The 12,460-nt window shown below is 41.4% G+C and overlaps 1 protein-coding gene across 1 annotated transcript; it reads right to left on the bottom strand.

The window, feature by feature from the left end:
- Nucleotides 1–2,164: 2,164 nt before the first annotated feature.
- Nucleotides 2,165–10,309, bottom strand: LOC137256558 (uncharacterized). Its single transcript, XM_067794417.1, has 6 exons — nt 10,172–10,309; nt 7,445–8,534; nt 6,249–6,340; nt 3,954–4,119; nt 3,145–3,306; nt 2,165–2,835 (listed from the first exon to the last, which is right to left on the bottom strand). The coding sequence occupies exons 2-6, from the start codon at nt 8,516–8,518 to the stop codon at nt 2,302–2,304; spliced, it is 2,028 nt and encodes a 675-aa protein (XP_067650518.1). The 5' UTR covers nt 8,519–8,534; nt 10,172–10,309; the 3' UTR covers nt 2,165–2,301.
- Between the last annotated feature and the right edge of the window lie 2,151 nt (nt 10,310–12,460).

Here is a 12,460-nt window from a genome sequence, read left to right as displayed (position 1 = left end):
TTGCAGTATAGAATGGCATAGGTTGGTAGGAACCTACTTGGAGCTGGAAATGGAATCTGTCCAGCTTCAGGTGTTTGACAATTTTGTTGATTATTGATGTGTTTACAGTGAATACAATTTGTCTACAAAGATACATCATTTTAAAGAAATGGACGACAGATTCAGTTGTGTGAAATGGCAGAGGCAGTTGGGTAGCCTAGTGGTTCACTTGTCACACCAAACATCTAGGTTTGAATCCCCATATAGATACAGTGTGTTTACCCAGTTCTGGTGTTGGCTCTTCTGCAAAATGTTGCTTATGTTGTAATACGGAAGACTCTAATAGTTTGTTGTATAAACTCGAAAAAACATCAATTTCTCTTATTTATTAGAAATATTCTGAAAAAAAAAAATAATAAGGAAACTATAAATTAAATAACATGAGAACAGATACAGTTTATTCTCATGCAGCAGTTTCTTCCCTTTGGGAGCATCTATTTCTTTCAGTGAGGACACAGTCTGTCTGGCTCAAAATGAATTGCAGTCTAACTCGATAACTAAAATACTCAGTGAAATGCTGATCATTATCAAACGTTCAGACCAACTATGTGAGGGTTTTTGCAGAAATTATGTCCTGAAACTAAAAACGTTGTTTAACAAACTGTCATTAAAATATTGACATAGTTCACTGTTTGTTACGAAGGAGGAGTGCAAAGAAAAGGGACAGCCAGGTTTGCGAGAAAGGATGGAGGCTGCACATCACTGGTTAATGAATTAATAACTTTGTCAGAACTTGTGCACATGCTTCTTGAACACCTGGCTGTCCCTTTCTCTGCACTCCTCAGTTATAACATAATGAACTGTTGATGGAGGTGATGATAGAGAATTTCTTGTTTGGCGCTGAACACCCAGCTGCCAAACTGTTCCAAACAGTGAAAACTGAATGAATTATTTTTTGCATGAACAATGTGAGTGAAATGGATGCTCCCTCAGAGGGCGTCACACACACAACACCCTGCTGAATGTGTCTCCTGCTCAAAAAGCACATATATATGTAATGTCACAAAGCATGTGAAATTGCCAAAATATTTAAAAACTGGTGAAAAGCCTGAGTTATGATGGTGGTAAGGGAAATTGGTTTCCTGCCCAAAGGAATGTATTCTAGATGTGCAAAGAGACAAGTACTGCATTCTAACACATAACCCTTGGAATGCAGGGTTGTTACCAGCTTTTGTATTCATGCCACGAGGACGATAGTAGATTACGACCAGGACCTTTATTTTCAAAGCTCTGTTAGCATTAAGACTGTTGCAAGTGCCATTTAAGGCTATCTTAGTGCTAACAGAGCTTCGAAAATCGAGTTCTAGGGCTCTTATTTTCAAAAATTTGTGGCCCTAAGAATTCTTGACTTTGTGTGAAGACTGGGCTTAAGGAGTTTGTAGCCTTACAAACATCTCGAGAATAGCTAGCCAGTTTCATGTAGGGATGTGAAAAACCCATAAGTATGTTAATGCCTTTGAGAATACTTAAGAAACAAACCTCCCCAGAGTTTGCCAAGTACAGATTAAGCCACTGGATTGTATTAATTGACTGAACTAGAGGGATATCCTTGATCTAGTGAAGAAAAAAAAATCATGTTGAATGAAGGCTGTTGTTTGATGAAATCGCATCATCTACTAGCGAACAAGGTTAAGTTTACCGGTGCAGAGAACATGTTTACATGAAGAAGGCAGTTAACAGCAATGAGCAATATCTTTGAAAGGTAGAGCAGATGTACTCAAGTGCACATGCAGTGATGCACAGACCCTGCTCATAAGATTCTCATATGGTTGAGAACAACCTGGGGCCAGTGGGGGGCACTCATACAAGCTAATATGGGTCCATTGTCATGTCCGTGCTGAACTTATCCTTGTTGCCCAGTAATGTGAATTTAAGGCCCCTTTCATATATGGCAGTGGTGTAGCTGTCACTCAATATCTTGCAGTGTCTTGCTGTTGACAAGTTCCTTTAAAAGCTCTTTTCTTGAAATGTCATGAAAATTGCTTGAAACATTTCAAAACTTGTTAAGTAACTATGAAATAAATATTCTTGCTGCTAGAACTTGTTATCACAGAACTGTATGGCCCTGGCTAGTCTATTGTGAGGCCTCACAGATATTGCATTGTTACGAATACAGAACTTCAGCTCATGTTCTTAATGACATTTAGTCAAACAATTTCTGGCACAACACACTAAACACAAACACACACTGCATAAAACATCAAAGATGACAGTCCTTCCTCATCTCAAACCAATTGTTTCTCCACTGTTTTCTCCCCTAGACTATCGCCTCTTCTTGGCACCCCCTCTTCCTCTGCCCCCAACTTTGGCCTCCTCAGCTGTCCTCTTCACTCCTCTCCCTCTTCCTCTTGCAGGCTTCACAACCTCCATATCCTCCTCCTCTGACTCTGACTCCTCCACTTTCTTCCCCTTCTTCCCCTTTACGGCCACCTTTCCCTTGGCAGGACCTTTACCCTTGCCTCGCCCCTTTGGCTTCTTCACTTCCTCCTCCTCCTCTTCTTCTTCGTCTTCTTCAACCGCAGCTGCCTTCCCCTTGGCAGCACCTTTGCCCTTCCCGTTGGGCTTCTTCACTTCTTCCTCTTCTTCTGCCTTCTTCCCTTTACCTTTGGGTTCTTTCTGTGGTGGATCTGGTTCACCTGGAATTTTGCCACCAGGATAACGTTTGAGGACCTGGGTCCACCCACCTGCAGTCTTCCAAAATGTCCACTTATAGCCATCAGTCTGGATGGAGAACTTCACAGCCTTGACCAGTCGGTCAAACAGTTCCTTCTTGGTCGGAGGTTTCAGCTTCAGGAGCTGTAAGATGACAAGATGTGTTTGTGACCAGGATAACATCAATCCTCAAGCTTTAGAGTTATGAGAATGAGAAGATCACCTTTGACTCACTTATCCTGATACACCACACTTGACTCTGCATGAATGTTACACCGATCATCGAACCTACCATGTGCCAGTCATCTTAAGTCTTACCTCGTATCAGTCATCGTAAGTCTATATGTTGTATGTTACTCTAATCTTCAAACCTACCATGTACCAGTCATCGTAAGACACTGCTTGTACCATTCCTCATAAGTATCACTATATACCAATCAGCGTAAGACTCACCTTGTACCAGTCATCGTAAGTGTTCATGTCGTTGATCTGCTGCACTGCTCCTTTCATCTGCTTTACCATGTCAGGTGAGGGGAATCCATGGTTGTCATCATAGCGTTTCAGGAGATCCTTTCGGGATTTGCCAGCAGGCATTGCAATATCCAGGAACAGCACCTGAAGTTGAAAATGTGTGTGTGACTGTTTGGGTCAAATTAAGAAAAACAAATCTGCACAAATGTATCCTCTCTACGTGGACATCTGATGATACCTCTCTACATGGACATCTAATGACACCTCTCTGCATGAACATCTAATGAAACCTCTCAAAACTGACATATAATGACACCTCTCTGCATGGACATCTAATGAAACCTTTCAACACTGATATATAATGACACCTCTCTGCATGGACATCTCATAACACCTCTGTATGGGCATCTTATGACACCTCTCTGCATGGAAATCCAATGACACCTCTGCATGGACATCTAATAACACTTCTCCACGGATGTCTAATGACGCCTCTCTCCAGGAACATCTAATGACACCTCCCTGCATGGACATCTTATGACACCTCTCTCCATATTTCAAATACTTACAAAATGGAATCCCACTTCCATCTAAATTTGCCAAATTTCTGAACAGTTTTTAAGACCTTAAATAAACACTGGTTCAAACCCACTTGAAAATTACTGGCATGGATCACTGACCTTCAGTCACAGTATAGTTTCTGAGAGGAAAACATTGATGGAGACGTAAGGAGAGCTAAAAATCACAAAAAGATGAGCATATTTTTAATGGCGTGTGACAATCTCCAGTACCTGGAAGGCGAGGAGCTTCCTGCTGACGGCAGTGCGTGTGAGGGTGTTGGTCAGACGGTAGTCCATGTCGGTGTCCACAAAACCCAACTGAGCATCATCCTTCACATACCACATGACATTCCGCTTAAACGACTCAGACAGGTAGGCATCAGCTGCATCCGACCATCTGTCAAAACACAGTCAAGATGAAAACAACAATGACAACAACAACACTACTAAGTCCAAGAGCGCTGTTGTAACCATATCTCTATGCTGCTCTGTCAACGTAACACTTCACTCGTGACCACAATGAGCACACAGTCAACTCCATAACACCACCCTGGCAATTTGGATGAATGCATTCTCTACTCCCTGTGGAGTACACAATCTATGCTGATACCCAGAATTCATCTCACAGTCTCATCTAATTGGGACCATGCCTCATCAGTCCTAGAAACTTAATTAGACTAACATTTAGTCTCTGAAGTGAACATAGTTTAGAGTAAAAACAGTACCTAAATTATAATCATAAATATAACAAAAAATAGCCCAGATTTTCCTCACTATGGAAATCTAGATTGGCCACATAATATAGACTTGCATGGGCTTTCTTGGATATATTGGTTTCAGTGAGTGAGTGAGTGAGTGAGCGAGTAGTTTTACGCCGCACTCAGCAACATTCCAGCCACATGGTAGTGGTCTTTCAGTAATCTAGTCTGGGCCAGACAATCCAGTGACCAACAACATGAGCATCGATCTGTGCAATTGGGAATCAATGCCGTGTCAATCAAGTCACTGAGTCTGACCACCAAATCCTGTTAGTCGCCTCTTACGACAAGCATAGTCGCCTTTTATGGCAAGCATGGGTTGCTGAAGGCCTATTCTACCCCGGGTTCCATGGACCCATGAACCCTCGAGGTTTGGTTATGTTCAGGTTGTTTAACATAAACAAACTTTGAGGGTACATGAGCCCATGGACCCTGAGGGACCGTAAACAACGTATTTATCTTACCGAACACCTGAATGATATCACATGATATGAAATGACTTCACATGAATTACCTGAGCAAATGTCAAAGAAATGTCGGAAATGAATGAGTGAGTGAGTTTTGTTTTACGCCGCACTCAGCAATATTCCAGCCATATGGCGGCGGTCTGTGAATAATCAAGTCTGGACCAGACAATCCAGTGATCAACAGCATGTGCATCGATCCGCGCAGTTGGGAATCAATGCCATGTGTCAACCAAGTCAGTGAGTCTGACCACCCTATCCCGTTAGTCGCCTCTTATGACAAGCATAGATGCTGGTTTCAGAGTCTGTATGACAGACTACTAGAAACTCAACTGAGGTTGATACTCATGGTCCTTCCTCTCTTTCCACCGAGTGTGACTGAGATTGTGACCTGTAGTGTCTGGACACAACCAGCCCGGGATGGGGAACACTCTGCTTCAATCAACCTGCTTCACACTCAAGCACAGTCTATTACCTCCACTCACAGTGGCCAGAAAGTGTCAAGAACCAGTTGTCAATTCAACAATTCAGTATTATTCAGCTATTCAGAGATTATAACTTACGGGATTACTTGCATCCTAAATATGATATGCTATGTATACAAAACTGCAAGGAACGGTTTGTTCCAAGAATACGACCTGTGAAGCAAGATTATTCCACATGGTCAGTGTAAATGTGAACTAACTTTCTGATTTGATCATGGCCTTCTTCCTGTGAATTATAAACAATGTACATATTTATGGGTTTCCAGACCTCAAGAGGAGGCGACCCATGAAGGTCTGGCTTAGAATGTACCTTCAGTAACCCATGCTTGTCTAAGAGGTGACTAACAGGATCAGCAGGTCAAGTTCGCTGCGGGGTTAACAGATGTCATTGTACCCCAATTGCATCAATCAATGTTCATGCTGTTGATCCATGGATTGTCTGGTCCAGACTTGATTATTTACAGACCTCTGTAGCTGGAATATTGCTGAGTGTAAAACTAAACTCACACACTCAAAAGGAGACAGCTCAGTTGCTGGATCATCATATCAAATTGACTGAATCAAAATGAACGATGGATGAGATAATCATCAATGATTAGCACTGATGAGTTCATATCACATCACATGGGGCAACAGATGTTTAAACAAGCAAGCATCACAAAGACGTACGGAGTTAATGCTACAAGGAGTCTCTGATAAACTCATTTGCATAATTACCATACAGAGATGCCGAGCAGATTGGTTAGGCTTTCTACATTGATAACAGTACGGGTCCACAATATGTTAATGTCTAGCACGGGTATGTTGTCATATCAATACCTGTATTTGCTGGATGCCGTGAGAAGGAGAAGCCATTCCCCAATATGAGGACATGCTTTCTTTGTTCGGTTCGTCTCAGAATCAATGAACACCTGCAAGAAATATACAGAATAGAGAAGTTGTATATCCATAAAAATCGTCCTCATCCTTCAGCTCTTGTAGACATTACAGAAACAGTTGTATGGTTGACTATACTCTTAAAATAAACACTTGACCACTGTTAATTTTGTTTAGATTACTGACTACTTGTTATCATTCCACAGACAGTCGTAAAGTAACCACTTAACCACTGACATTTTCTTAAATAAACTCTGAGACACCTTGATATCTTCAGGATGTCTAGAATTAAATTAGAACTACTGCAACAACACGTAATAAATTTCTTTTAATCTTACTATTTTCTAAAAGTATGGCCCTTTTGACTTTCTGTAGGCCCTTTTGACTTTATCAATTTTGACATTTTTGCCCTTTAACCCTTTTGCCCTGTTCCCTTTTCAAATGATGTAATCGACGCGATGTGGTGTGGTTGGAGATATGAATATGTTGGAGATATTTGTGGGCCTACTCAGGACCAGATGTTGACACTAAGAATGGGTCCATGTTCATGAACCAACTCAGGACCTACTTGGGAGACTAAGAACTGGTCCATGTTTGTGGACCTACTCAGGACCGCAGCTGACACTAAGAATTAGTCTGTATTTGTGGACCAGCTCAGGACCTACTAAGGAGACTAAGAATGAATCCTTGTTTATGGATCAATTCACGACCTGCTGGGGACACTTAGAATGTTTCCATGCTTGTGAAATGGCCACTCCCAGAAAGGTTGTGGTATGCCACAATGTAGTAACACAATGACACAACGTCGTGGAAGTGACAGAGAGAGTGATGCACTGATGGCTCAATGTTCATGACCTTCAGTTGAGTTTAGAAACTCAGAAATATCTCAACAAAGATGGTAACATATTACCTTGACCCATGGGCAAATAATCCATTTTGCATATCTTTAGAATATTAAGAATATCTTCTAAATTAACTTCCATGAAAGATAAATGATCTTAGGGCCTTAATAATTACCATTAACTAACTGCTGATAACTCTCAATTTTAGAATCTCATCCACAAAGATTTATATTAAAGTCAAAGAAAGTAAGGACCTAAAATGTTACTCTCAGCCAAGGGTAGATAATCCAGCCTCACCTTCAGCCTCTCTTCTACAATGTCCTCCAGTTCGGGGTAGGTCTCCATTGCCCACAGAAGCAGCCGGTGTAGAGCGAAATACCCATTGAGACTGTTCTCACTGGTGTGCTGGGTTCCCTTGGAGAACTCCACCACAGTGGCACTCATGAGGTTTGGTATGACTTTTAGAACCATCTCGGCCACTGTCTTTCTCTTGCAGCTTGGCAACAGCTGGGCCAACTCCTTCATCGTGGCTTCAAACGTTGGTTGAATCTCGTTACCATGGAGAGGGTGGATGTAGAGAGGGAGGAAGTACTTCAGTTCCTCCTTCATCACACTCTGAACCTTACCCATTGACTTCAGCATCCCAAAGTAGGACTCACCTGTTAGAAACTCACAAGGCGTGGTCAGGGAGGGTCTACTAGGAGGGCCAGACACAACCAGCCCATAACCATACAAATCATTCTGTGATTTTGGCTTAGCAACCTTTAACCGATCCTTGGAGATGTAGTCCACTATTTCAGGCTTACCATCATCCTTGACCTTTGCTGCTTTAGCTGCTGGTTTGGTGTCTAAAGATGGATAGGGCTTCTTGTATGTGTGGCCACATTCTTTACAGGTGAAGCTTTTGGACAGTTTGAGGTTGTTGCTATTGGCTGTCTTCATCCAAGCCCACTCAGAGTCTTGTGTCTCAGCCAGAAATGAGATGACATTCATCAGAACAGTCTGGACAGTATACCCAGGAGACCATCCAAGTGCCTTCTGATCTGCCCATTCTGTATGAATGTCAGCAAAGTCACTGAATATGTTCAGACATATTTTTGTCCCTCGTTTTCCTGGTTTGGTTGCTCCACTGTTGTACTGGAAGCCAGACGGAACAAACTCAGCACTTGGGGAGTCGTACGGATAGTTGTTGGGGAAGAACAGCAACAGATGATATATGATATCATCCTGTTTAATGTTGCAGTGCCACTCAAACATGTCTTCATCCAGCGGCACAGCTGAAACATTCTCAACAGGGTTCTTGTTGAGCTCCTCCTGGTCAAACATCAGGCGACGCATCGACCTCTTCCTTACTGCATCAGCACACATCATGAATCCTTAGGAAAAACTGAAACAAAAGTGAGAAATGCCACACAATGTGCATTATTTCATACAGTCTCTTTAACTGTTCATCTTGTCCCATGAAGGAAATTCTAGAGTTGCTGCCACATGACTAACTAAAGAGAATGTGTTAGCTGAATAGAGTGACAACCCTATTTGCTAAAGGTGCATGTTCATTTCCCCTTGGTCACAAGGAAGAGAGAAAAAGGGTGTGGGCGGAATGAGGCTGTGGTGTATTAGTATGGTGTGGTATGGGTGTGGTTTGAGAATGGTGTGGTGTGGGTGTGGTGTAGTGTTGATGTGTATGGTGTGGTGTGGTGTGGGTGTGGTGTGGTGTGGGTGTGGTGTGGTGTGGTGTGGTGTGGTGTGGTGTGGTGTGGTGTGGTGTGGTGTGGTGTGTGGTGTGGGGTAGAGTGGGTTTGGTGTGGGTGCAATGTGGGTGTAGTGTGTGTGTGCTGTGAAAGTGGTGTGGTGTAGTGTGGTTATGCATGGGTGTGGGCGTTGTGTAAGAGTGGTGTAGGTGTGGCTGTGGTGTGAGAGTGGTGTAGGTGTGGTGTGGATGTGGTATGGTATAGAATGGGTGTGGTGTGGGTGTTGTATGGGTGTGGTATGGGTGCAGTGCCGATGTGGTGTAGGTGTGGGGTGAGTATGGTATGGATGTGGTGTTAGTGTAGAGTGGGTAAAGAGTAGGGGTGGTATGGGTGTGGTGTGGAAGTGGTTTGGGTGTAGTGTGGGTCTGGTGTATGTTTGGAGCTGGTGTGGTGTGGGTGTGGTTTGGAGTGGGTGTGGTTTGGGTGTGGTATGCATGTGGTGTTAGTGTACTGTGGGTGTGGTATGGGTGTGGTAAGGATGTAGTGTGGGTGTGGTGTTAGTGTGGTGTGGGTGTGGTTTGGTGTGGGTGTGGTATGGATGTGGTATGGATGTAGTGTGGGTGTGGTGTTAGTGTACACTAACACCACACCCACACTACATCCATGGGTGTGGTTTGATGTGGGTGTGGTATGGGTGTGGTGTGGGTGTGAGTGTAATATGCATATGGTATTAGTGTACTGTGGGTGTGTTGTGAGAGTGGTGTGGGTGTTTTAATTTAGGAATACACAACGCAATGCAGCCATTGAAAATAGAAGCGTCATAAAATCCCATTGAAGAGCTACAGAAGGGAGGTAAATATGAAATAATATATCTATCTCTATATCTATATCCATCTATCTATCATTTGTACATTTCAACCAGCACTGAAAAAACTAATCAGCCGAACGCACGCAGGCGTCACACATAAATCGTTTATGTCCATCTGAATCACTGACATGGCGTCCAGTTAGAATTCTCCGGCTGAAACCAATATCTGGGATCAGCGTTGGTATAACCACGCCCATCCCCATGTTATGTGGCCGGCAAAATCATTTCCTGGTCTGGCAAGACGCTACAGATGACACTTAAAGATGATCTTCTCAAAATATTCATCAGTGAAATAACAACTGTATGAGGCAGTGGTGATAACACACACATATTCCGTTTACCGAAAAGAGGCAGACATATTCCATTATCAATATTTCGGCTATTTTTATACCTTGTACCGTGAGAAATAGCTAAATATAAATAGAGACATGTTAATTCAATATTATGTGTGAATGCAATACTTACTTTGGACTTAAAAGATTTATAATCTGTTTAATCAAATCAGAAGATTTCTGTCCGGGAATCTGTTCTTAACATCCGTTTATGTTCACAATCCTGTCTTCTCCCACAACGCCAGTGTAAGATCTATACTAAGTGGCGTGTGCAAAACTAGCTCGGCCTTATATATACGTGCGGACGGCCAGCCAGTGACGTGTTGAAACATGTATGCTGTAGTCCATGGTGTGCTTGTCAGCTCACGTTAGATAAACAGTGACACACTAGTCATATATTGAGCAATCAGTTGCTGGGCTTTATTTTATTCACCACGTAAAGCTGTCTTTTATACGAAAGCCCAGTGGGATCAAAACGATTTGATTTTCCTTCTGTTTAAAATTGGTAATATCCTCTTTTTTTCTGTTAATTGCGATACTTGAAACTGTCGGTTACCACTTTTTGTCTGGTAAATACCACTAATAGATTTAAAAGTACATTAGAACTTTTTACTTTTACTTGTATTTATTCATATTCATTTTATGCGTTCTAACTGCCGTACAATGTATTACATAGACGATACTAAACGACCTTCCGTGTAGTACCATTTTTTTTATTAAACGAGTATGATTTTGTATCAAACGAGCGGAAGCGGGTTTGACACCAAACCTTTCACGAGTTTAATGAAAATGGTATTCTACGGAAGCGAGTTTAGTAATCTGTTTATTATTCTCCAACATAAATTGATAGAAACTGCGGCTCTCAACTCTTTGTGTGATGACTCTCAGCTTTCTGCGAGTCAAGCAAAGTCTAGTACCATTGAGACAGACATTAACATTGTGACGTCATAACTGTGAACCTTTTGACGTCATACCTCAAGCTGTATTACACAAGTTTAATATTGCCGTAAATATATTACTCTGCAGTATCTTCCATGGGAGAACAATACACAGCAGTATATTTTAGTATATGTGTTTTACTGTCGTAAAATATTACACTGCAGTATTTCCACGGGCGGGTAATAACAGTAGGTATTATTGCCAGTAAACATTGTACAATGTCCTGACATCAATAGATGACTCACAATGACGTGACGTCAGATACCTTTTGATATCTCAATGTTCTGACATCGCTGCGCTGCAAGTCTTATCGGCCTCCACACGGCAACCCACAGTTTGACAACACATCTTGCTGATTGTTTTTTTCAGACTCACGCTTCCACGCGTCAAACATGTCATTTGAGCGCCATGTCGCTAGCGGTGCGGTCACGTGACAATTTCGTTGACTGCGATTAGTTGTTTCTGAACAGTACGCGTTCGACAACACTTCAGACGTCATACTCGAGTTTGACAACACTGAAAGTTTGATGGAAAAGTTGGTGAGAATAGAGACTGATTCTGTTTCTCGACAACAGTTTGACAACTCTGGCGTTGGTGGTGAGTTGGTGTTAGAATGTTCACAGTCTCATACTCGAGTCTAACAACTACTGCTGACAAACTTTAGTTAGCAGTGTGAAGGCCGCTAAATGGCATTTTCATTCTCAGAGATGTGCTTTTTTCATTTAAAACTAATGAAGAGTGATATTTCGTGATAACTAGAATCTTACGCTGGTGTCTCCTGTCATCAAATATATCAACAACCTTTGATAATTATCAAAATTATCCTCGACAAAAAAAGAACAAGAATAAAAAAAGAAAAAAGATCCTCGACAAGCCTGGGATATTTTTAACTTTATCAGAGAGCTTGTGGTGCTTTATTTGATATCCTAAGGCGCTCGACTGAGATTCTCTGTGTTATTAAACGAGTAGGTCGAAGTTTAATCATCAGTCAGTTACAAAATAAAAAAACACACTAAATGTGCTCTAGACTTCGACACGGTATTCCAGTAACGATATTTTTGCAAATCCTGCATATATTTTAATACCGAAGATGAAAATGTTACATGTGAATCTAAATATTCTGAAAAAATAAAATGCACTAAATAGAACAGTGAATCTTGAAAATAGTAAAGATTTACACAACATTCAGAATGTGAAATATAAGTTCAGTCATGATATTAAAAGGTTATTTTAGAGCGCATAAAATGAATAAGAATAAGCAAAATTTAAACATCCTAATTTACTTGTTTCAAAAGTGGTATCAACTAGACAAAAGTGGTAATTACTAGTTGCTGAAGTGGCATTTACAAGAAAATAAGTGGTAACTACCAGAAAATACGTGGTAATTACCAAAAAAGTGGTTATTACCAATTACTTAACAAAACAAATAAAAAAAATAACATAAAAACAAAACAAACAAAAACCAAACCAAACATTTTGACCT

This window comes from Haliotis asinina, chromosome 11 (assembly GCF_037392515.1).
Source record: "Haliotis asinina isolate JCU_RB_2024 chromosome 11, JCU_Hal_asi_v2, whole genome shotgun sequence".
Classification (NCBI taxonomy): domain Eukaryota; kingdom Metazoa; phylum Mollusca; class Gastropoda; order Lepetellida; family Haliotidae; genus Haliotis; species Haliotis asinina.
The sequence above is the reverse complement of the archived record's forward strand: the minus strand, read 5'-3'. Positions and strand labels throughout refer to the sequence as shown.

Excerpts from the sequence above, each read along its gene's own strand:
- LOC137256558 (XM_067794417.1), bottom strand. The coding sequence starts at position 8,518 with ATGATGTGTGCTGATGCAGTAAGGAAGAGGTCGATGCGTCGCCTGATG. Across the intron at positions 4,120-6,248 it reads ACGGCATCCAGCAAATACAG|ATGGTCGGATGCAGCTGATG; the intron begins GTATTGATATGA and ends GTGTTTTGACAG. Across the intron at positions 2,836-3,144 it reads CTTACGATGACTGGTACAAG|CTCCTGAAGCTGAAACCTCC; the intron begins GTGAGTCTTACG and ends GTCATCTTACAG.